The sequence below is a fragment of the Amblyraja radiata genome, chromosome 4, assembly GCF_010909765.2.
Source record: "Amblyraja radiata isolate CabotCenter1 chromosome 4, sAmbRad1.1.pri, whole genome shotgun sequence".
NCBI lineage: Eukaryota > Metazoa > Chordata > Chondrichthyes > Rajiformes > Rajidae > Amblyraja > Amblyraja radiata.
Window position 1 is genome coordinate 95,336,991 of NC_045959.1, and position 25,571 is coordinate 95,362,561.

Here is a 25,571-nt window from a genome sequence, read left to right on the forward strand (position 1 = left end):
CAAAATTATCGGCATTGATCTGTGTAACGTACACGGGATAAACCTTTGAATTACAGATAACTACCTTCAACAACGTGCTTCTGTAGATTTGATTATTGAAAGATAAATCTTTTGGAGCATATTATATGGTAGAGGTAATGAGATGGAAGCTGTACGGAACAGCATCAAGATGATGCAAACAATAAAGGGCCTGTGCCACTTGGGCGATTTTTCAGCGGACAAGTTCGCAGCACTCGCTGAAAAACCGGGAACTGGAATGGCAAGTGGAACACACACACACACAAACACATCGCAAAGGCGGAGGCCAGGGAAAGCGGGGGAGCGCTGTCTGAAATTCACACGGTGCAAAGCCAAGGTGTTACAGACACATGAACAGGAAGGTTAAGACAGCTAGCACAGTGTACGGTAAGTCCTTTAAAAGAGGGGGGGAGGAGGGGGGAGAAGGGGGAGGGAGAAGGGGAGGGAGAAGGGGAGGGAGAAGGGGGGAGGGAGAAGGGGGGAGGGAGAAGGGGGGAGGGAGAAGGGGGGAGGGAGAAGGGGGGAGGGAGAAGGGGGGGGGGGAGAAGGGGGGATGGAGAAGGGGGGAGGGAGAAGGGGGGAGGGGAGATGGGGGGAGAATGAGTGGAGAAACTTATAAGAAGCCAGACAACTTTTAATAAGCCAGAGATACACAGCTGTGAAGTTTAGCGGGCATTTAACATTACTGGTCGGTTATCCTTGGTTCTGAAAACTCGTGCTTACATTTTTTTCCCCAATGAGCCAATGAAAATGCCCGGTCAGCAAAGGCGATTAATTAAAACTACCTACGACTACCCATAACTATATGGCGACCCCACTACAACTGCACCCACGACTACAGGATTATCGATTTTTTCAACAAGTTTCCAGAATGCGGGAACTCCTCGCGACCATGAAGGAGACTCACCAGAGACCACCAGCGAACATGTGGCGACCATGTGGTGATCATGTGGCGAGCGCAGTCTCCTGCACTCGCCTAAAAAGTTGCCTAAGTTGGACTGGCCCTTGACACTGCAATTTCAAGGATCAAGTTATGAGAACAGTTGCTTGCATTCCATTGAATTAAGACTGAAAGATGGTTTAATCATGGAGTTTATAATGTTAAAATGATATTATTGGGTAAATAAAGTAATTACATCCTCTGGTGTAGAAATAAAGATCAAGGTGACTTCATTTTTAAAATGTATGTGTTATTCTGAAATCAGGATCCACTCAAAATATAATATAAATATGAACTGTAAACAGAAACAATTGAAGCACAACTTCAATTGTTTCTGATGTGTTCTCAGTGTGAGAACAATTAGAGCTTTCAGATGAGTTTGCAGGTCAAGGTATTAAGGGGCATATGAGCAAAGATGTTGAATTGCACAACAACAAAAAGTCAACCAATTGTACAACAGGTTCAGGGGCTGAATGGTCTACTGCTTATTTATCAAGGTAGGATACAATAAAACAGAAAGCATATGAAACCAAATTTACTTAATTAATCTATAATCAAAGCTTCTTTTGGATTTTTTCCACTTAGTCTAAGATCAGGCATATTACTGTAATGGAGACTCAAAAAGCTGCAGATGCTGGAATCTTCAGAAAGACACAGGAAATCAGTGGGTCAGGCAGCATCTGTGGAGGAAATTGACAGGTGATGTTTTGGATCAGGACATTTCCTCAGAATTAAGTCTGAAGATGGGGTTCTGGCCGAAACGTCACCTGTCCACTCACTCCTCAGATGTTGCCTGACCCAATGAGTTCCTCCAGTTATTTATATTTTGTACATGGCTAGAATCTTTGTTATAACAATGGTTAGTTAGGCCAAAAACAGATAAAGCTGTGAATGACATCCACAGATGAATTGAAGATTAGAATTCTTCCACACGTATCTTTGAACAGAGCTGTTTTCCTTCAGCAATAAAAATGCCTGACATTCAAATGAAATGTCCAAGACAGTTCATGCTAACTATTCATGATATTTATACAGATTTTAAGGTAGTAAAATTAATGATTAATGTCTCTCTGCACTTTCAGTCTCAAATGCTTTTACAAAGAAAAATACTCATTGTTGGAAAATTAGAGCTTGGCATCAACATTCCCAGACAGTGCTGCAATACCAATGCCTCCACTTATTTAAAAGGCTTAGGAAGTTCGACAAATCCTACCAATCATCACCAACTTCTACAGATGTGCCATAGAAAGCATTGTATCGGGATGCATCACAATGTGGTTAGGGAACAGCTCCATCCAAGACCACAAGAAAATGTAGTGTTGTGGACGTAGTCTAGACCATCATGGAAACCAACCTTCCTTCCATTGACTCCATCTACACTTCACACAGCCTCCGCAAAGCCACCAGCATAATCAAGGACCAGTCTCGTCTCCCCTCTCCCATCAGGCATAAAGTACAAAAGTGTGAAAATGCTTTTGTCCAGATTCAGGGACAGTTTCTTCCAGCTGTTATCAGGCAACTGAACTGTCCCCTAACCAGCTGGAGTGGAGTTCTGACCTCCCATCTACCTCATTGGAGACTTTTGATCTTTCTTTAATCGGACTTTATCTTGCACTAAATGGTGTACTCTTGATCTGTACACTGTGGACAGCTTGATAGTAATCATGCATAGTCTTTTCTTTTCTGGATAGCACGCAACAACAAAAAATTTCACTGTACCTCGGTACACGTGACAATACTAAACTAAGCTAAATATACAGCCATGGAAAACAATAAACTGTAAATCTCTGTTCATTAAAAAATGTTGTAATCAGAGTCTGAGCTACCTGATGGTCTATTGATTTTATTCCAAAGATCTGACATCAGTCACTGAGTTTGATCCTGACTACGGGTGTTTGTACGTTCTCCCTGTGACCTGCGTGGGTTTTCTCCGAAATCGGTTTCCTCCCACAGTCCAAAGACGTACAAGTTTGTAGGTTAATTGGCTTGGTTTAAATGTAAATTGCCCCTTGTGTGTAGGATAGTGTTAGTGTGCTGGGATTCGGTGGGCCTGAAGGGCCTGTTTCCACGCTGCTTCTAAACTAAACTAAGCAGAATATATTTAGCGTCATTGAAATTTGACATTCACAATATCATTCCAGAAAGGAAGAAGATGGGACAAAAAGCAATTCGCTGACACTTTACTTTCCCATTAATTGTGCATTTTTAACAATAAATTTTTGAATATGCCATTACCGTCTGCTCCAAGGTCTCCTTCACGTACATTAGGAGAACAAGACGCTCACCAAGCGGTGCCAGCCCACTGATGTAAAACTCCGACTCAAATGCAGACACTGCAAAGATAAAGAAAACACAGCAATGAAGCAAAGAACACAATATTATAACTTGCTCAAAGCGTGACTTGGATGGTGCGTTTATTTCAAAATAAATATTGGAAACTCTGCACGGGAATGTTCCGTTTAGTTTATTGTCACGTGTACAGTGAAAAGCTTCTGTTGTGTGCTAACCAGTCAGCGGAAAGACAATACACGATTACAATCGAGTCATTTCCAGTGTATAGATACATGATGTGGGAATAACGTTTAGTGCAAGGTAAAGCCAGTAAAGTCTGATCAAAGATAGTCCGAGGGTCACCAATGAGGTATGTGGGCCAAGTGAGACATAATAGTAACAGATTCTGCAATGAGGTTCGATCTCTGCAATAGCAAATCATCGCTAACCTCTTTTTAGAGAAAATCTTTGAAATTGCTGTAATGCATTTTGTTCTGACACATTTCTGAGTATCAAATATTATTTAATTTATAAAATCAAGCACTTCATCTGAAATACTGTTCAAATTACACTTTATAATACAAGGCCTGTAGAGGACACTGAAGTTTCTGTCTCTGAAGAGATGCAACTTTCTGGTTCTCACGAGAAATCAATACCAGTTCTCCTTAGCCGAGTTGGACTACAAGGCTAAATATATTCTCTGCTTCAATTGAAGATTGCTGTACAGGATTAAAATGTATAGAAATTGGTTAATGTGTGGAGTCTGTATGTATCTAGGGAAGTTTATATGCTTGTAAATCCATTGAAATCTTATTTGTTTAAAAATAAATCTCCTTTATGCAGCATATCACAAAGCAGCAGCATTGCAAGAATGGATTTCCAGAATGTTCTATGAAAGAACATAGATAACATCAGGTTGCAGCTTAAACCTAGCCTAACTATTGCGAGGGCAGACAAATATATCTCTTTAATTAATTAATAAAATCATCACCGCCTCTTAACTAACCCTCTGAATGGGCAGCAGAAGAGCTACTGCCTCACAGCGCCAGAGACCCGGGTTCGAGCCCGACTACGGATTTGTACGGAGTTTGGACGTTCTCCCCCGACCTGCGTGGGTTTTCTCGATGATCTTCGGTTTCCTACCACACAGAGATGCAGGTTTTACAGGTTAATTGGTTTGCTGGAAATGTTTTTAAAAAATTATCCCTAGTGTATGCGTAGGGTTGTGTTAATGTGCGGGGATCACTGGTTGATGCGGACTCGGTGGGCTGAAGAGCCTGTTTCCACACTGTGTCTCCAAACTGAACCATTTATGAGACACTGCACTGCTTTACTTGAACAGCAGGTGGCTCCGACATGGAAGTGAAAGTAGCAAGATTGTTGCAACTGTGCTCGGCGCAAAGACAAAAGAACCAAAACCACATTCTCTTCACACATTTTATAGCACTTTGGGGAGCTCATAGAAACACATTAGAAACCAAATGCTTGTCAGGATTTGATCAGGCAAAGGCTGATGAAAGAATAGATTGACTGGCTTGTATTCACTGGAATTTAGAAGGATTGGACAGGCTAGATGCAGGAAAAATGTTCCCGATGTTAGGGGAGTCCAGAACCAGGGCTCTAAGTTTAAGAATAAGGGGTAGGTCATTTACGACTGAGAGGAGTAAAAAATTCTTTACCCAGGGAGTTGTAAATCTGTGAAATTCTTTGCCACAGAAGGCAGTGGAGGCCAAATCACTGGATGTTTTCAAGAGAGATGTTGCTCTTAGGGCTAAAGAAATCAAGGGATATGGGGGGAAAAAGCAGGAACGGGGTACTGATTTTAGATATTGAATGGCGGCCTCGCTCGGGTCCTCGGGTCCACGTCGACCCTCCCTCCCTCCAACAACGCGGTGCTCCCACCTCACCGCCTCTCCCTCCCTCGCACACACTTTCCATCGCAGACCAAATATGATTTGAAAGTAATACGCCCAACTCTCAACACCGTGGTAAAGGAATTCAATCCCACTTACAGACCAGCTTCTAAAGTTATTCAAGACCATTCTCCAACTTCACATTACTGACAACAGCTCGAAAAGCATAGAGATTTCAATGCACATAGTTGTGAAATTTGCACTCAGCAAGAGAAGGACCAAAATTGCAAAGCCATAAAGTTATCCCTTCCCCCCCCCCCACCACACTCCCCCACCACACTCCCCCACCACACTCCTCCACCCCCCTCCCCCCCGCCCCTCTGCACCCCCCTCCCCCCCACCCCGCCCACACCATCCCCCTGCCCCCTACACCCCCCCCCCCCCGCGTTGCGTTGGGGGAACGGGCAAGTGCTGGAATATTTGTTGGGGGAGGAGACCCAACAGGGCTGCGTTTGGTTTAGTATCTTTTAAATATCACAATTGTACCATCTTCTACCATTCCCTCTGGTAGCTCGTTTCATATATGCATTACCCTCTGTGTGGAAAAGCTTGTCCCTCTAGTCCATTTTAAATCTTTCCTCTCTCACTTTAAACCTATTCCCTCTAGTTTTAGACACCGCTACACTGGGGAAGATTGTGGCTATTCATCTTATCGCTACCACTCTACATGGTCACTCAAGCTCTTATTCTCCAGGGGAAAAAGTTCCAGCCTACCCACCTCCACTTAGAACTCAAACCTTCTCGATCTGGCAACATCCTCAAATTCCTTTTTGCACACCTTTCCAGTTTAATGACATCCTTTGTCTCATAGAACATCCTGAACTGTACATATTAATCCAAATGTGATCTTACAGTCTTGTACAGCTGTAACATTATGTCCCATCTCCTGTACTCTGACCAATGATGGTAACTGTACACTACACCTCCTGTGTTCACGGCCCTGTGTACCTATGTCGTCATCTTCACAGAATTGTGTATTTGCACTCCTGGGTCTCCCAGTGCTACGACACTCCCAAGGATGAGACCATTCCTTAACACACCCATGGTTGTTCATTGGAGACCATTTATCCTTCAACATCTCCACTGCTTCTACGTAACAGCGGTCCAACCAGTCCCAATCCTCTGTCCTCTCCCTGGAAGGCTGCACGTTCTCTCTTACTAATACTCATCCAGTTTCCATTTGAAGACTACTATATCTGCCCCCACCACCATCCCTGTCATTGCATTCTAGACCATAACCATTTGCAGTTTAAAAACTATTTTTGCTCAAATCACTTTTTGTCCTCTTTTTTATGTTCTCTTCCTCTTGAAGTCTCCACCAATTGGAATATTTTTTTCCCCCCCATCTACTCTGTCTACACGCTTCACAATTTTGGATATCTCTATTAGATCTCCACGCAGCCTCCTCTATTCAGAGAAGAATAATGTCTGCTTTTCCAGGCTTCACACCATTTATGAAATGTGGTCCTCCCACTCCAGGTGAGGCCAAACCCCAATAAAGATACCTCACAATTTATATTCATAATCCCAGCATCCCATAGGTTTTTCTCAATCTGACTCATCACTTTAAAAAAACTAGGAGTTAATGCTCCAGACTGTTCATTCCTTATATTCGTTTAGTTTTGTTTAATCTAGAGATACAGCGCAGAAACAGGCCCTTCGGCCCAGCGAGTCTGCACCGATCCCCACACATTAACACTACCCTACATACACACACACACACACTAGGGACAATGTTACATTCTTATACCAAGCCAATTAACCTACAAACCTGCACGTCTTTGGAGTGTGGGAGGTAACCGAAGATCTCGGAGAAAACCCACACATGTCATGGGGTGAACGTACAAACTCCGTACAGACAAGCACCTGTAGCCAGGATCAAACCCGGGTCTCTGATGCTGTAAGGCAGTAGCTCTACCGCAGCTCCACCGTGCCGTCCTTTTAGAATTCATTTTTAAATTCTGCCCTCACATTTAAACTGCCTTTTCTCGTTCTTCCCACCAACGTTAATATCTCAGTGTTGTTTGCACCTGCTTTCTACCCATCAGTCTGTCCATCTATATGTCTTCTCACTTTACAGTATGCCTCTCACGTTTACTGTCACCTATATGGGGGAGGTGCAGCGAGACCAGGGCGTCCTTGTACACCGGTCACTGAAAGTTGGCTTATAGGTACAGCAGGCAGTGAAGAAAACTAATGGCCTTCATAACAAGAGGATTTCAGTATAGGAGTAAAGAGGTTCTTCTGCAGATGTATAGGGCTCTGGTGAGACCACATCTAGAGTATTGTGTACAGTTTTGGTCTCCTAATTTGAGGAAGGACATCCTTGTGATTGAGGCAGTGCAGCGTAGGTTCACAAGATTGATCCCTGGGATGGTGGGACTGTCATATGAGGAAAGATTGAAAAGACTATTCACTGGAGTTTAGAAGGATGAGAGTGGGGGGGATCTTATAGAAGTATATAAAATTATAAAAGGACTGGTCAAGCTAGATGCAGGAAAAATGTTCCCAATTTTGGGCAAGGCCAGAACCAGGGTCCACAATCTTAGAATAAAGGGGAGGTCATTTAAGACTAAGGTGAGAAAAAGCTTTTTCACCCAGAGAGTTGTAAATTTGTGGAATTCCCTGCCACAGAGGGCAGTGGAGGCCAAGTTACTGGATGGATTTAAGAGAGAGTTAGATAGAGCTCTAGGGGCTAGTGGAGTCAAGGGATATGGGGAGAAGGCAGGCACGGGTTATTGATAGGGGACGATCTGCCATAATCACAATGAATGGCGGTGCTGGCTCGAAGGGCCGAATGGCCTCCTCCTGCACCTATTTTCTATGTCTATGTCTATACATTTGGAAATCGTGACCTGAACACCCAAGAGCAAACCATTTACATTACGAAAAGCAGTTCTTAGATCTGACCCCAGCTCAAATCCCTCCAGTCAGAAAAAAAACAGCTTTTACCACAGTATGATTTCTGGTATCAAGTGAAATTTTTATCCCCTGTGAAATTTCCCATATCTTGTGTTACAAAATTCCAATCCCAATTGCATAAAATGGACTTCAATCCTGACAATGCTCTATTTTAAATATCTTTTGAAAGTTCATTTATAAACTGTGATTCTCCTCATTAACCCTCTCTGTTACTTTATTAAAATAAATGTTATTTATTTTAAATAAAGGCACAATTTGCCTTTCTGGCTTTCTCCAATCAATCTCATTTGTCCGACTTCCAATTCAACCCCTGATTATTGTTTTTACAACTCCAGAATATCCATCAGAAGAATTGCAATGATAAAACACCATTTTATGATCTCAACAATTATTTTCTTCTTGTGTAATGAATTACTTCACATCATCTAATGCTCCAGTACTGTAAGCCCTACTTTTGCCTCTGTACACTTCCAGTCCAAAATTTAACATTACAGTTCCATTAAGCTTAGTCTACTGCCAGAAGTGTCTACTGCTCGAAGCATGTGTATTTTTAGAAAACCAGATGAGAAGATTATCTATTTAAAGAGAGCTGCTGACAAAGTTCATCAAAAATAACACAGACATTATTTTAAATTTTTTTTTTTTAATTCTTCAAGAGACCTGCATGTTGTCCAGAATGTGCTACTACATCACAATATCACAATTCGCTAATGAAATAGCTATTAATTTCACAAGGACATTTTGAACATGTCAAAATAAGGCTGTGACGAGAAAATAGATATCTTACCGATTTCAACATAACGACTGGGCAAGTCTCTGAGATCAGCTGGATCACGCTCCTTCACCATACAAACCTGGGTGAAAAACAAGGTATGTTAAATTAAAACAGATCCTATTCCTGATACGTGTGCTAGCTGATGTAGCATTGTCCATGATACTGTGCTTCAAAAATAATTGTTCACTTCTAGTCACACCAAAATCGATTTGGAATTCAAAAGAGAACAATAATGATCCCACTCAACATTCTCATGGTGTTAATAATCATGCAAAAAGGGTTTTGTTAGCAAAAGCACTTTAAAATTATTATGTAGAATGTTGCGTGGAATTAAGAATGCAGACAAGAAAATCCCTCTTTGCGTTGTGATTTGCCAAAGATTTTTAATGTATGTTTTAACTCATTACATCGCCACTCTACACAGGACCCGAGATTACAGTTTCCCATCAAGCACAATTGTCTATATTACTAAAAGTCTGATCTTGACCACTTCCTGTTGTTCTGTATATTGATTTTAGAAAAAACGCTGCCACTTACGGCTGTGATTTGTGGCCATCTTACTCAGGACAAGAGGATTTTTCCCATCGATGAAAAATAAAAGAGTTATTAATGTTTTAAAAATGTTGAGATTCTCTCTCAAGGCCACGCCCCTTCCACAGGGACTATAAAACGCAGAAGTGTTGAGTGCCTCAGTCAGTCTCTGCAAGATAGGGGAGCGAGAGGGTCACGTCTCTCAGTCTGAGCTGTGAATAACACTGAACACATGTCTACTAAACTGTGAGTGGTTTTACTGACATGTCAGTGCCCTTAATGTGGTTTGAAAATATAGTTTGGAAATGCTAAAGCTGTGTTGCCTTTGGTTTGGAAATGCTAAAGCTGTATTGCCTTTGGTTTGGAAATGCTAAAGCTGTGTTCAAAAGGGAACTGCAGATGCTGGAATATCGAAGGTACACAAAATTGCTGGAGGAACTCAGCGGGTGCAGCAGCATCTATGGAGCGAAGGAAATAGGCGACGTTTCGGGCCGAAACCCTTCTTCAGACCCTGTGTTGCCTTTGGTTTGGAAATGCTAAAGCTGCATTGCCTATTTAAAATTGCCTTGCCTAATTAAAGTTGCCTTGCCTAATTAAAGTTGCCTTGCCTTCTATATAATTAAAAGTCTAATTTTGAACACTTCCTGTTTGCGCTTTATACTGATTTGAGAAAAAACGCTGCCACGTACAGCTATGATTTTTGGCTATTGGACTCAGTCTCCCTCCGCTCATCAGGTGCCGAGGATTTTTCCCATCGATGAAAAATAAGAGTTATTAGTATTTAAAAAATGTTGTGATTCTCTCTCCTGTCATTCACGCCATGAAGGTCACGCCCCTTCTGGTGGGAGGGGGAGGGACTATAAAACCCAGAAGTGTGGGCGTGGCTCAGTCTCTGCAAGATGGAGGAGGGAGAGGTCACGACTCGCTGTCTTTAGTGGCCTTGCACCCTGCTTGAAATGGTATGAAACTGCACTTGAATTTGGTGGCCTTGCACCTTGCTTGAAATGGAATTTCAAGGAATAGCCGTGAGTCATCTGCCAGACCACCAGCCGTGAGTGAGTTGAATATTGGAATTGGTGGAGAGGTGGAATATTGCTTTGGGGGACCAGCCTTCCCGTGTGATGCTGGGACCCAACGGGTCCCACTTAGTCTCGTAATTTAATGTACGGTTCAGTGTCTGTTTCCCATCAGGTATCAACATCTAAAGCAACTAGGATGGCATGGTGGTGCAGCGGTAGAGCTGCTGCCTTACAGTGTTAGAGCCGTCTGACTAGGGGTGCTGTCTGTACGGAGTTTGTAGGTTCTCCCCGTGACCCTCATGGGTTTTCTCCGGCAGCTCCGGTTTCCTCCCACACTCCAAAGACGTACAGGTTTGTAGGTTAATTGGCTTCAGTATAATTGTAAATTGTTCCTCGTGTGATTTGGATAATGGTAGTGTGTGGAGATTACAGGCGTAGACTTGGTGGGCCAAAGGGCCTGTTTACACGCTGTATCTCTAAACTAAACTAAACTCTGCCCTCTCCAGAATCAACATTCACACCCCAAGAAAATGATGCTCACTTAACATTCCTAGCGTTTGCTGGTGATGCCACCACAAAGTGTCCGAGCCACAATAGACTAGTTATCGGGCTCCAGTTACATCCCACCTTCCCCACCCGTTGTGCACTGAACCTGCCCAAAACGCACCCTCAGAGTTTACTCCGATAACCATGAAATGTGACCCTGCTGCAGTGTCAGAGCCAAAGCTACGAGGATCTATGTAATTGCTGTCATTTGTAACGACCGGCAGGGAATAACACAACTTCATCACATATCCCATGATAAAATTTGGTGTTATGAAAAAGACTCAGAAAATAAGAGATATCCAAGATTTTCTTTCAAAGAAAAAAAAGAGAACAATTGATCACTTTCCTTCCTTTAAAAGCTTCATTATAGTTAGATGGGTGAATATATCAATACCTAATTGGACCTTGTGAATGCTCCTTGCAATTCAAATCTATGGATGTTAAATGATTTATATTCAATATATGAACATATCTCTTAACAGGATATAAATCAATCCAAACCAATAATTCGATCAATACACAGTTTGTGGCATAAATAACATATCCAACACTTACTGTCCGGGAACTTGATAGAATGAGCAGAATGGAATTTTATTTGAATAGATTTATTCAATTTTGGTTTCCATCAAAGGTTGTTGAAGAGAATCTTAATCTTTCAAATAAACTTGTGAACAGCTACTTTCGATTTCAGTGGCCATTTAATATTTAGTATTGTTCAATCAAAATAAACAACTCTAAACTTTTACTGTATTCTAAACTTACAATATCTAGTACATGGATTCAAAAAAATAAAAATTTTCGTGAACGACATTTTTTATTTCTAATCTAAAATCTATTCCTGCCACAAACATTAGCGAAAAGAGCAAATCCAAATATTGTCCCATGCTTCTCTTCTCTGGTGACAGAGGGTAACAGAGAACTGTCCTTCTTACCACAATATATTAATCACATTTTTATCAATCATTCGCATGCAAAGCTATTAAAATACTAAATGAACATTGGGATTGTTACCTGTAACTACGCCATCTTGGAAAAGTTGAAACCCTTCAAAATTTTGAAGTAAAATTTACCTTGACAGATGTTGCCCAGCCAATAATGAGCGTTATGTTGTCCTTCCAACACAAGCTGCAGAGATACATATCCGGGCGAAAGTCTGTGTTGTCTCGAGCGATATTTGTGATTCGCTGCTTTGAATTAACATCATATATCTTGACTCCCTAAAGAAATAAGGATTGAGGATGGCAACTGAAACTTGACAAACAAAATGCAATTTTTCATGTCACCATAATGCGATGGACAGATTTTGTGACCTTCGTTTTACTAAAATAAACATTATGAATCAACACACTCAGTTTTCCAAAAGCATTGATCTGAAAACACCACGTTTCAAATAAGGCAATAGCTTTGGGAGCAACTGTCACTGTTGTCAATGCTTTCGATCCAACAAAAGTAAGTTTCCAAAATGTTCTCAGTTATTGATATCAAGGGCTCAAATAGGGAGTCAATATTAATACAATGGATCCAATCGAACTATCACAATTAAAATCAAAAATGTTAGGAACCAATAAAGACACCAAGTCACTTGTCTTTGTGAGGAATTCACTCTCAAGTACAACCCAAACATCTTACAGCCGAGTAACTGAAACTCAAACTCCCGATGCAGGAGATTGATTGCCCCGACGTGGAGGGCCCGCCACTGGCTACGGGAGTCAAGATCGTCCCGTCAACGGAGGACTCGAGGCCCCCGACCGCGGGAGAACAATGAAGGGATTTAACTTTTTCTCGCCTTCCATCACAGTAAGGAATGTGGAGGAGTCACTGTGATGGATGTTTATGTTAAAATGTATTTTGTGTGTTCTGGTGCTTTTTATTAGTACAAGTATGACTGTATAGCAAATGAAATTCCTCGTACGTTGCAAAACATACTTGGCTAACAAAGTATGATTATGAACTTTGGAACCTTTTATCACTGAAGGAGAGAAACTAAATGGAATTTGGCATTCATTTTCAAAATAATGCAAAGTTTGGAGAGGGCAGAAAGTGAGAAGTAATTTGAATTATTCGGTGCAACCTTGGCCATGGAGTTGAGGCCTTGGATTATGACTAGAAAGACAAAAGGAGTGGTCTGGAAAGGGTTTTTTTGGTTTTTTTTTTACACAATGTGTATTACAACACAGGTTTTTAAAAATCAGATGCGGCCATTGGAGCACAGACTTAATTTGATAGAAAACTTTGCTAAAACTAACAATATAAAACAAGAGGAAAGAAAATAGATGTACAGGTCCTGTTTGCAGCTTCATGTTTTTTCAGTAATTTCTTATGTTTCTACACGTTATTAATATAGTTTACAGCAGCAGGATTCATTACCACACCGTTCGACCATGCAATGAGGCTGCCCCTCCATTTGACATTTGTTACAGTGCCTTCTCCTTCGTGTATCACTGTCATTTTCCACCGGTTCAACCAGTTCCGTTCATATAGCAGCAGCTGGCAGCAAAAGTGAGGGAGGTGGAAGAGGGGAGGAAAGAGATAAATTCAAAAGTTAGTGCAAAGTATAATCCACAATCCCTTTCAATTTCATTTTGGTGCAGGTTAATCTTTGCTGAATTAAATACTAGGCAAATAGAAACTGCCTTGAAATAATAGGGAATTCACAGTTGTCAGTCTGTACTGTACTGCAGTTATCAGTCATACTGTGGTATTAAATGCCCACATTGAAATCTGAAAACTAACATCACCACTGCCAGGGATAGAGCCTTTTTGGTCAAACATTCATCCATTCAGCAAAGTCTAAACTATTTCGCGGAACTATCCAAAATATTTTCCATTATCAAAGCTGATTTTCAAAAACATCACACATCTCAATGAAGGAATGAACGATTTTAAAGTACAAAGAAATTTACTATCATGAAAAAATGCACTCAACAACATAACTAAGCTGAAAAATGCAACCTTAAACTTAAAACCTGATGAGATTCATGACTGAAATTGCCATCCATTTAGCAAGGCTATATTCTTCCCGTAGCTGATACAGAAGAAAACTTCTCAGACTTTAAGAGAGAGCGTGTTTAAACCACAGGATTAGCATGTTGCTCTAACGCAAAGCTGAAAAGAGTCAGTGTACCATGCAGCAAAGGTACAGTGAACAGTCAGGCCTTGATTTGGCTATGGGTCAAAAGAGCATTTTAAAAGGAAGAGTGCAAAGGAAATGGGGAAAATATAACATATTTATAATATGCTGATTGGTGGATAACCCGTTTCTAGTGTTTCTATGTTTGCTTTTTATTCATTTCCCAGATGCGAACAATGCTGGCCATGGCAGTACTCACTGCTCACTTGTAATAGTTCTCAAGGAAGTAGCAGTGAGATGCCTTCTTAGGCTGCCACAGTGCTTCCAGCAAAGATACCCCATGGTGAAGGTGGATAAGTTATTCTAGAATTTAGACAACACAACAGCACTTAGAAGTTCATAAAATAGGCTGGTCAGCATGGTTTTGTGAAGGGGATATCTTGCCTGACGAATCTGCTGGAATTCTTTGAAGAAGTAAACAGCGGGACAGACAAAGGAGTCAGTGGATGTTGTTTACCTAGATTGTCAGAAAGCCTTTGATAAAGTGTCACACGTGAGGCTGCTAAGGAAGATGAGAGCCCATGGTATCAATGGGTAGGTGCTAGCATGGATAACAGGTTGACTGGATGGCAGAAGGCAAAGAGTGGCAATAAAGGCGGCTTTTTCTGATTGGCTGCCAGAGCCTAGCGGAGTTCCGCAGGGCTCGGTGCTGGGGCCGCTACTCTTCACGTTGTATATTAATGATTTGGTTGAGGGGATTGAAGGCTCTGCGGCAAGTTTGCAGATGATACAAAAATAGGTGGAGGGGCAGGTAGTGCAGAGGAAGCTGGGACTCTGCAGAAGTACAGGTTGGGACAGTGGTCAGAGAAGTGGCAGATGGAATATAGTGTAGCAAAGGCTGGAGTCGTGCATTTTGGTTGTCGGAATAAAGGTGTAGACTATTTTCTAAATAGGTAGAGTATCCAGAAATCGGAGGTGCAAAGGGCCTTGGGAGTGCTGGTGCAGAATTCCCAAAAAGCTAATTTGCAAGTCAAATCGATAGTAAGGAAGGCAAATGCAATGCTAGTATTTATTTCGAGAGGGATAGAATACAAAAACATGGATGTAATGCTGAGGCTCTATCAGGCGCTGGTCTGGCCGCATTTGGTGTATTGCAAGCAATATGGGCACCATATCTGAGGATGTGCTGACTCTGGAGAAGGTCCAGAGGAGGTTTACAAGAATGATCCCAGGAATGATGGGTTAATTGATGATGAGCGTTTGTCGGCACTGGACCTGTACTCACTGGAGTTTAGAAGGATGAGGGGGTACCTCATTGGAACTTACCAAATAGTGAAAGGCTTAGACAGAGTTGATGTGGAGAGGATGTTTCCACTAGAGGAAGAGTCTAGGATGAGAGGTCATAGCCTTAAAGGACGTTCCTTTAGGAAGGAGATGAGGAGGAATTTCTTTAGTCAGAGGGTGGTGAACCTGTGGAATTCATTGCCACAGAAGGCTGTGAAAGCCAAGTCAATGGATATTTTTAAGGCAGAGATAGATATATTTTCGATTTGTACGGGTGTCAGGGATTATGGGGAGAAGGTCAGAGAATGGGAGTAGACTTGATGGCCTAATTCTGCTCCTACCATTTATAATCTTATGACCTTATGATGAAACAGCAATATTTTTAGGTGAGGAAATTGTTTGCAATGTACTGTGGAAATGGTTTCTCCCTTCCCACTCAGAAAAAAATGCTTCTATTAAATTTCCAGTGAACTTATTTGCTACTAGAATTCTCAACTACTAAAAATGTCACCTGACCAATTACGGACCAGTCCAAACATGTAGGTCTGCCATTAAAAAAATATTTAGAAGCGCATCGTGATATCAAACCGGAAAAGTTGTGATACTCACTAATTCTGTTCACATTGTGACGATGTATTTTGTGATTTATTTCATCTATTCACCTACATTGGGCAGCTATTTAAAGTAGGGTATTGACTCAAAAAGTCATCTGTAAGGCTGAGGAAGGATCTTGACCCAAACTGTCATTGTCCATTCCCTCCATAGATGCTGCCTAACCCACTGAGTTTCTCCAGCATTGTGTCTTCCTAAAGAATCCAGCATCTTCAGTTTCTTGTGTCTCAATGTTATTGAGCACTCTGACACAAAGCAACATTTCCTTTTAAAAAGAAATACACACACATATCGGCATCATGTCCTTTAGATGCATTAATTTTCCACCTTCCTTGGCTTGAGAACAGGAACAATCACCAAAACTGATTAAAAGGTAGAGAAATCATAGCAGGCCAATCTTCACTGTATTTGGTATGAACAGACCGGTTTTATAAGCTGGCAGGAACACAAGGTCAGATACAATCAATAATATCCAGTGCAGTTGTCAACTAAACGTCAAGAATAGATTCAGCAATTTTATCAATTCCTTTGCAAAGTACGGTTTCATTAAACTGTTACAGTAAAAATTCTAAATTGTAACAAAAAGTTTATCATCTATTGATCCTGTGACATGAGGGCACCACTGAGCCTTTCACAACTCTTAACCAGTTCTATCAGCTTTTCTATTACACCGACTTGAGTCACAGCTATTTTAATGTAGCAAGTGTCTCCTAGTGATGCACCCATGGAAGAACCAAACATTGAGCTATGGAGCATTCAATGATGCTCATAAAGCTGCAAATAGCCGATGGGAAGACGATCTACGACAGCAGAATCAAGAAACATGAAGGGTCACTGTACCTTGGTACACATGGCAATAATAAATCTAAACCTAAGAAATGCTGAAGTTCTAGCCCAGGCCCTTAAAGCAGGAAGGATTTGTGGAAGAGGATGCTCATTTTGCAAATCGGTAGGAAAAGGCAATCAGGTTATGCAGATTAAAGAAGGGCTCGCTGTTACGCCTTGCGAATCGAGAGTGGGGTCGGAAACCGGGGCTCTAAACGGCCTTGGAGTCGGCATGAGCCGGGATGGGTCAGCAGGTCATTCCATTCACATTCAGTTTACATTTTATATTTGTTTTATTTAAGTTGCTGGCACTCCATGGTGCTTGAGGGACATGGGACGGGTGTCATTAGCGGGCCAGGGGTGTTTCATTATCAGGTGACCTCTGTTGGTGCAGAAAAAAACAGATAATCCAGAAAGGCTCTGGAACTGAAGGTGCTGGAAAATTGATGTTTAATTTGACAAGGATAGTAAACAGGCGGGTGATGAAGTTATGGACAAGTTGATGTTTTTGTAAGACCTCAACATACGCTTAACACACTTAAAACATTAAAACCAATTAACCTGATGGAATGTGTAGGAAAGAACTGCAGATGCTAGTTTAAATCGAAGGTAGACACAAAATGCTGGAGTAACTCAGCAGCATCTCTGGAGAGGAGGAATGGGTGTCGCTTTGGGTCGAAACCCTTTTTCAGACTGATGGAAAAATGCTGCTGGAATTCCAAGGAAGTACAATTTTGTAGTTTTAGGCTGTGGGCCGAGGAGCTTTATTCTGCAGTTTCGTGACCCAAGTCACCAAACTACATGAAATTTTCACATATTGTGTAAATAAAATTATATAAATGACCCCAGAAACACGATACGAAGAAGACTTGCACATTTTTATTAAATTAGAGAAAAACCGGAAAATTTTCGGGTAATTTTTAGTCCAATCAAAGCACATTTAACATTGAGTTGTCTGCCAGTTGGCCAATCACGCGCTTTGCTTCAGGCTAGCACACAAAATGGCTAAGGGGGCTTCACAGATGCCTGTTTTACTGGAGATTCCGATTTGTTGTTCTGTGGAATAAATGTCGTGGAAACTTGCAGCAGGTAATTGTATTTAGTGGGAAAAGCATTAAAAAGGCTGAAGAAAGTGCTGCGGTGGATTAAAGTGCAAGAAAGCCTTGAAAGCAAAGTCCCTGCTGAGGTCCTGGAACACAAAGATTTAGACAGCCAGGGACCAACTCTAACTAAAAGGTAAGATCTAAAGTCTGAATTTATGAAAATCTATCTGTATGGAGTTTAATTAATTTAATTGCACCCTTTTATAATGTGAATAAATTCATTCATTCACTTCATTCATTCACTTACTTCATTCATTCATGAAATTGAGGGCCTAAACTATATGTATCCAAAACACAGTAAATTAAACATTGTCACTAATGCCAGCCTGTTGTAGAGTAATAAGTCTTTAACAGCTAAACTCGAAGCTGCCTGCGAAAACTTACCGGGAAAAAGTGCTCCGACCGCGGGACATAGGTAATCGCGGTAAAGTGAAGCCGCGGTCTCAATTAATAAGCGGCCGATTCGCGAATGCGGAGCTGCGGATCATCTCCGCGGACGGGCGGGGGGGGGGAGGCTGTACATAGTGCCGTCTGTAGCGGTCGTTTCAGACTCCGACAACGGGAGAAAAACGGAGGGATATCGATCGCTATTTATAGGCTTCCATTGCAGTGAGAAATGGTCAGATATCCCTGTTTTTTTTCCCGTTGTCGGGGGTCTGAAAACGACCGCTACAGACGGCACTTTGTACAGCCTCCCCCCCCTCGCGGAGATGATCCGCGGCTCCGCGTTCGCGAATCGGCCGCTTATTAATTGAGACCGCGGCTTCACTTTACCGCGATTACCTATGTCCCGCGGTCGGAGCACTTTTTCCGTTACGTTTTCGCAGGCAGCTCCGAGATTAGCTATTAAAGACTTATTACTCTACAACAGGCTGGCATTAGTGACAATGTTTAATTGACTGTCTTATGGATACATATAGTTTAGGCCCTCAATTTCATGAATGAATGAAGTAAGTGAATGAATGAAGTAAGTGAATGAATGAATTTATTCACATTATAAAAGGGTGCAATTAAATTAATTAAACTCCATACAGATAGATTTTCATAAATTCAGACTTTAGATCTTACCTTTTAGTTAGAGTTGGTCCCTGGCTGTCTAAATCTTTCTGTTCCAGGACCTCAGCAGGGACTTTGCTTTCAAGGCTTTCTTGCACTTTAATCCACTTTGCAGCACTTTCTTCAGCCTTTTTAATGCTTTTCCCACTAAATACAATTACCTGCTGCAAGTTTCCACGACATTTATTCCACAGAACAACAAATCGGAATCTCCAGTAAAACAGGCAACTGTGAAGCCCCCTTAGCCATTTTGTGTGCTAGCCTGAAACAAAGCGCGTGATTGGCCAACGTGCAGACAACTCAATGTTAAACGTGCTTTGATTGGACTAAAAATTACCCGAAAATGTTCCTGTTTTTCTCTAATTTAATAAAAATGTGCAAGTCTTCTTCATATCGAGCTCCTGGGGTGATTTATATAATTTTTTTTACACAATATGTGAACATTTCATGTAGTTTGGTGACTTGGGTCACAAAATCCCATTTCTAGACACATTTTTGATACTCGGCCCACAGCCTATTTGAATTGAAGAAGCTTGTAATTATTTAAAAAATCCTGTTTTGCCTCATTGGTGAATAATTCTAAATCAGAAAAGTTTAGTTAAATCAACATAAGAAACACATCAATTGGTAATAACATTTAATTATATGGCAGTTAAAAAAAGACAGAATCTTGAATAATATTAATAATATGAAAAGAACAAATCACAAGAAATTCTACATCACTTGATTTTTCTTGAAAACCCCATACATGCACATTCCAGCTTTTCTCCCCCCGAATCAAGTATACATTTTATATCTCTATTTCTTTTGAATAATTGCATAAAACCAAATAAATGTTTTGACAGAAGAGGCAGCTACTGCAAATGAAAAGACTAATAAGCCAGGGGTAGGTGATGTTCTGGTAGAGTCTGAAGAAGGGTCTCAACCCAAAACGTCACCTATGCCTTTTCTCCAGAGATGCTGTCTGACCCGCCAAGTTACTCCAACTTTTTGTGTCTATCTTCGGTATTTTTTTATACGCCAGATTTAATAAAAGAGAAAACATAGAAGCATATGAGATAGAGAGGTTGAACAGCGATTTTAGGACAACTGATGGTTCCTTCCCCCCCATAATGCGGACAAAATTACGAGAGGTCAATTGAAATTCCTTGACAGGTGGCATTGTGAGTAGCGAGTGCTCTTTTGGGCGATGTCCCTCTGGTGCGAAAGAGTTATTTGTTTATGTAAGAGGGAATTTTGTACTTTACCCGTACTCTATATCTGACTTTACCTCAGATAACCTCAAACAACTTATAGACGAGTGGCGAGTCTGTTGAACTAGTTGGTTTAATAAAGGCCTTAGCAATATACATTGGGAAGCAGTATGAGCAAGCTCAAACTGTAGGATTTTTATACCCTCATGACACAATGATTACTTGTGGAGTTGAAATAAATAATAATTAATCAATGTCTGTTACATTTTATCTTTGTGTTCCCCCAAAGTTAACTATAATCTTGGGTTTCTTGTTGTTTAGAAATCTTCCTCCCATATATCTAACATGTATATATCATAACTGTCCAGATTCTACTCGTCAAATGGAGTCCCCTCGAAAAAGACGTTGGAGACTTGCTTTCTAAACACAGTGACCAAGAACAGCTGTGATGCAAGATTGCAAAAGAACCTAGACAGAACTGTAAAGGACTATCCTTCCCCCTAGTGATAAGGAAGCCTGCTTCACAGCAGAGTGTTTCAGCTTTAGCTATTCTGACTATATTCTATCTTGGCCATTTTCCCATCATGCTCCTCAGTATGTGAACTCCAGGGTTAACCAGCCTTAAGAAGGGTCTCGACCCGAGATGTCACCTATTCCTTCGCTCCAGAGATGCTGCCTGTCCCGCTGAGTTACTGTAGCATTTTTCGTCTACCTATAACCTACTCATCTTCCTTACAATTTTTCAAAATTCCCTCCAACAGTTTACATCTAAACATAGAAATTCCTCCTTGGCCTTGTCGAATTCTTTTTCTGCTGGCCTAATGTTTAGGTTTTTCGTGTTTCATCTCTGCCTGGCCCACACGCACCACTCCCCAACCCCTCCTCCCACCATTCTCTTCAATGTTCCTCTTACTCTCTGGAATTTCCTGTGAGGCCTTCTCTAATGCACTGGACACCATTAGAGGGCTGCTTCCAAAATTCCCTTTGCAACAATGCCCTCAATCTTCTCTCCTAACTGTTTCGCAAAGGCAATGTAGTAAACCCTCATTTTAACCGACCCACTTATAACCAATTTCGGATATTTTGCACAGACTCACAAGGTGCACCCACCACATGGTCCGGTGGCACAGCTGATTTTTCAGCTCACGTTGTAGTCCCTGGGGACAATGCTTTCTTCAGGCTGCTGTCTTGCAAGTCGGGAGTGGGGTTGGAAGCCCGGAGTCCAAACAACCTGGGAGACCTTGGGAGCCGGGGATGTATGGGCAGGTCAGTTTATTCCCATTTAGATTACATTTTATATTTATTTGATTTAAGTTTATGGCTCTCCGTGGTATTTGAGACACGGTAGGGGTGTCATTATCAGGCCAGGGGCGTTTTGTAGTTTCATTATCATGTGACCTCTGTTTGTCCAGAAACACGGATAATACAGACAGATTCTAGAACAGAGGGTACCAGAAAATCGGTGTTCAACCTGTAATTGTGTTACTGATCAGAGTATACCCCACTTGTATCTCAAACCTCCTGGTGTAAAAATCACTTCATGTTGAACAACACAAATACATTTACTGCACCTAAGCACACACCACACACCACTTGTTTATCAAGCCAAACCTGTTCAGTTAGACATGTGTACTTCCCAGTGTTAGCACATCCTCGCACAGGCAGACGCTATACATTTCTATGCACTTTTATGAATTTATGAATATCAACGACATCCATATTTATAATGAAAATGTCTGTATAGTAATTGTACTCCTCTGCTGCTTGTTAAAGCACTGTAACATCCCCACTGGCATGGAGGTTCATTTATATTATGTGAATATTGACAGATCCATTATTAATATGGCACCTGTAATGAAAATATAACTTTAAAATAGGGAGGATTTTAAGGGATTAAGGTTGGGATCATCACAGGCTGTACCATCTCTGTGATCCTTTTTGCCTTGGCGATGAACATGTTCGTCAAGTCTGCTGAGCCAGAGTGCTGGGGCCCTCGGACCAAGTCAGGAATGCGCCAACCACCAATCAGAGCCTTCATGGACGACCTGACTGTCACCACTGAGTCAGTGCCAGGAAGCAGGTGGATCCTGCAGGGGTTGGAGAAACTGATTGGATGGGCAAGGATGAGGTTTAAGCCAGGAAAATCGAGGTCACTGGTGCTGAAGAAGGGCAAAGTCATGGACAGTCGTCTTTCTTACAGTTTGGCTTTCTTCCCAACCAATTGTTCAAGCGCTTTTGATTGCAACATGCGCCTTAATTTAGTTCAACAAAGAAACTGACAAGTTACTAAAGAACTTTGTTACTAAAGAAGGTGTCCCTTCAGCATCGAAGGGACACCAATCCCAACTGTCTCCGAAAGGCCAGTGAAAAGTCTTGGCAAGGTGTTTAACAGCAGCCTGAAGGATACAGCATCTGTCCAGGCAACCTGTCAGGAGCTGGAGAGCTGGTTGAGAGCGGTGGACTGGTCGGGGCTTCCCGGCAAGTTCAAGGCATGGATTTACCAGCATGGTATCCTGCCAAGGATACTCTGGCCACTGCATGTCTACGAAGTCCCAATATCTATCGTAGAGAGATTGGAGAGGAAAGTCAGCAGCTTTCTCAGAAGGTGGCTGGGACTGCCCAGGAGCCTTAGCAGCATCGCCCTTTACGGAAATAACACCAAGCTCCAGCTGCCCCTGAAGTCCCCGGAGGAGTTCAAGGTGACTCGGGCCAGAGAGGTGATGCTGTACAGGGACTCCAGCGACCCCAAGTTGGCTCAAGCAGGGGTGGAGGTGAAAACTGGGAGGAAGTGGAGAGCCGCCGAAGCCGTGCTGCAAGCGGAGTCTCGGATACGTCACAGAGTCCTGGTGGGAGCAGTGACTCGGGGAAGAGCAGGCCTGGGAATCTTCCCATCTCCCCAGTTTGACAAGGCCAAGGGGAAGGAGAGGCGCAGGCTGGTCCAGGAGGAAGTGAGGGCAGTGGTGGAGGAGGAATGGTGTACCAGAGCAGTTGGATTGAGGCAGCAGGGAGCCTGGACAAGGTGGGAGCAGGCCATGGAACGAAAAGTCACATGGACTGAGCTCTGGCAAGCTGAACCACAGCGCATCAAGTTCCTGGTCCAGGCAGTGTATGATGTCCTGCCCAGCCCATCGAACCTCTTCATCTGGGGCAAAGCGGAATCTCCAGATTGCCCGCAATGCTCAGGCAAGGGGACGTTGGAACACATCCTGAGCTGTTGCCCAAAGGCTCTTGGGCAGGGCCGGTAGACATGACGTCACGACCAGGTTCTCAAACCCATTGCAGAAGCCATCAGCATGGGAATCAGCAGCTGCAGACGAGAACGCCCCACCACCCAGATGATCACCTTCGTGAAGGCCGGAGTGCAGCTGCCAAGAACCACAGCAGCCAGGAATCAGTCAGGAATCCTGGCGACTGCGCAGGACTGGCAGCTTTCCGTAGACCTGGTGAAACAGCTGAAGTTCCCACAGCACATTGCCACGACCACCCTGAGGCCAGATATCCTCCTGGTCTCAGAGGCGACCAAAAACATCGTCTTGTTGGAACTGACAGTGCCGTGGGAGGACCGTCTGGAGAAGGCCCACGAGAGGAAGATGGCCAAATATGAAGAACTGGTCATAGACTGCCGCAAGCAGGGCTGGAAGGCAAGGTGTATGCCCATCGAGGTTGGCTGCAGAGGTTTTGCAGGGCAATCGCTCTACAAAGCCTTGAGTGCACTGGGCTTCAACGGAGTAGCAAGGAGAAGGGCCATCAAGAACACCACAGAGGCAGCGGAGAAGGCCTCGAGATGGCTCTGGATCAGGAGAGGAGGTCCATGGGGAGGAGCGAATGCCACCTGAACACAAGTCGTGGACTGATCAACCACGGCTGGGTCGCCTGGGTGAGGGTGTCTGATGTTGAAAGACCCGAAACACCCAATGACCCCAGGTTACATCACTGATGATGTGTTCAGGAGCATCTATCGATGTATTTGTATCAATAAGGCTGGAGATTGCACCTACTTGCCCCAGGCAATTATTCACTTTGTCAAATGCATTTCACTTGACCATTTTACAAAACGGACAGTACCGCACAGAAATGCCTGTCTCCACATGATCCATATCATTCTATTCCTTCCATATCTACGTGCCTATCGAAAGTCTCTTAAATTATATTATCATATCTGCCTCCATCACCTTCCCTGGCAGCTCATTCCAGGCACCCACTACTCTCAGTGTAAAAAATGTCCCCCACACATTTCCTTTAAACTTTGCACTGCTCACTTTAAAAACTATGCCCTTGAAACCTCGCGCACAATTCATGGGTGTTCGACTCGTTATTATTTGACCTTTTGCATGCACTTTGCATCTCCACAAATAGTCTGCTCGTTATTCTTTCAGCACTAATTTCTTGGCGTTCTACATTTTGCATTGTCCGTGGTCCAGGCTTGCAGTAGAAATACCGGAGAGGTTCTTAAGGGCCTGTCCCACTTACGTGTCCTTGGCACGCACATTACACGACCTCATGATCGCGTTGAGCCGAAACGGTCGAGCGAAGGTCCGGTGCGATTACATGCGTACGCACAGCCGTCTGGAGCGCGTGACGTCATTTGAAGATGGACACAAAGCTGGAGTAACTCAGCGGGACCGGCAGCATCTCTGGAGAGAAGGAATGGGTGACGTTTCGTGTCGAGACTCTTCTTCAGTCTGAAAAGAAGGTTCTTGACCCGAAACGTCACCTATTGCTTCTCTCCAGAGATGCTGCCGGTCCCGCTGAGTTACTCCTGCATTTTGTGTCTAACTTCAATTTTCTTGCTCTAGGAATAGGAGTGGGGGCGGATCCGGACTGCAACGGCCGTGAGCCCCAGGCCGAGTTCGGTGATCGTTTGCCTGCTTCTGCTGCTGTTGAAGGTGAGACGTTGCGTCGCGCCAGGGTCTTGAGCCGTTGGTCAGTTCCGCGACAGGCCGTTGGCGCGCGAAGATTTTGTTCAGGACAACCTGTCCGGACCGGCCCCGCACAACTCCATACCCCTCCGCGCTTCTAAGTGGGACCGGCCCCGCGCGGCCATACAGTGCCCATATGCCTCAAGCGACCATAAGGTCGCGTAATTTGCGAGCCAAGGACGCGTAAGTGGGACAGGCCCTTTAGTGCTTACTCTTTTGAAGAATAAATCAGACAACAATTTTCTAACCAGTTCTTGATTAGTACGGGTGTCAGGGGTTATGGGGAGCAGGCGGGAGAATGGGGTTAGGAGGGAGAGATAGCCACGATTTAATGGCGGAGCAGACTTGATAGGCTAAATGGCCAAATTCTGCTCCTATCTCGTGATCATATGATCTAATAACCCCCTCTTGCAGAAATGAGGAAGTCCTCCTCCTCCTCCTTCTCAGCAAGGTTTGATGGAACAGCACCTCAGTCTCAGCATAAGTCAATATGTACAATACAGTAGTGTACAACATACTTTGAAGGATGAGCCAGAAATCATTTCCAAGTGATTAACAAGGAACTGCAGGTGCT

At 42.9% G+C, this 25,571-nt stretch overlaps 1 protein-coding gene across 4 annotated transcripts in view; it reads right to left on the minus strand.

Moving 5' to 3' along the window:
- Window positions 1-25,571, minus strand: part of vps41 (VPS41 subunit of HOPS complex) — a 179,073-nt gene that overhangs the window by 58,872 nt on the left and 94,630 nt on the right. For all 4 annotated transcript variants that reach the window (XM_033019969.1, XM_033019972.1, XM_033019973.1 and 1 more), the window contains 4 exons: window positions 13,303-13,422; window positions 12,006-12,152; window positions 8,852-8,918; window positions 3,194-3,291 (listed from right to left, as the gene is read on the minus strand). In XM_033019969.1, coding sequence (XP_032875860.1) covers window positions 3,194-3,291; window positions 8,852-8,918; window positions 12,006-12,152; window positions 13,303-13,422 — 432 coding nt within the window. The remainder of the gene's footprint in view (window positions 1-3,193; window positions 3,292-8,851; window positions 8,919-12,005; window positions 12,153-13,302; window positions 13,423-25,571) is intronic.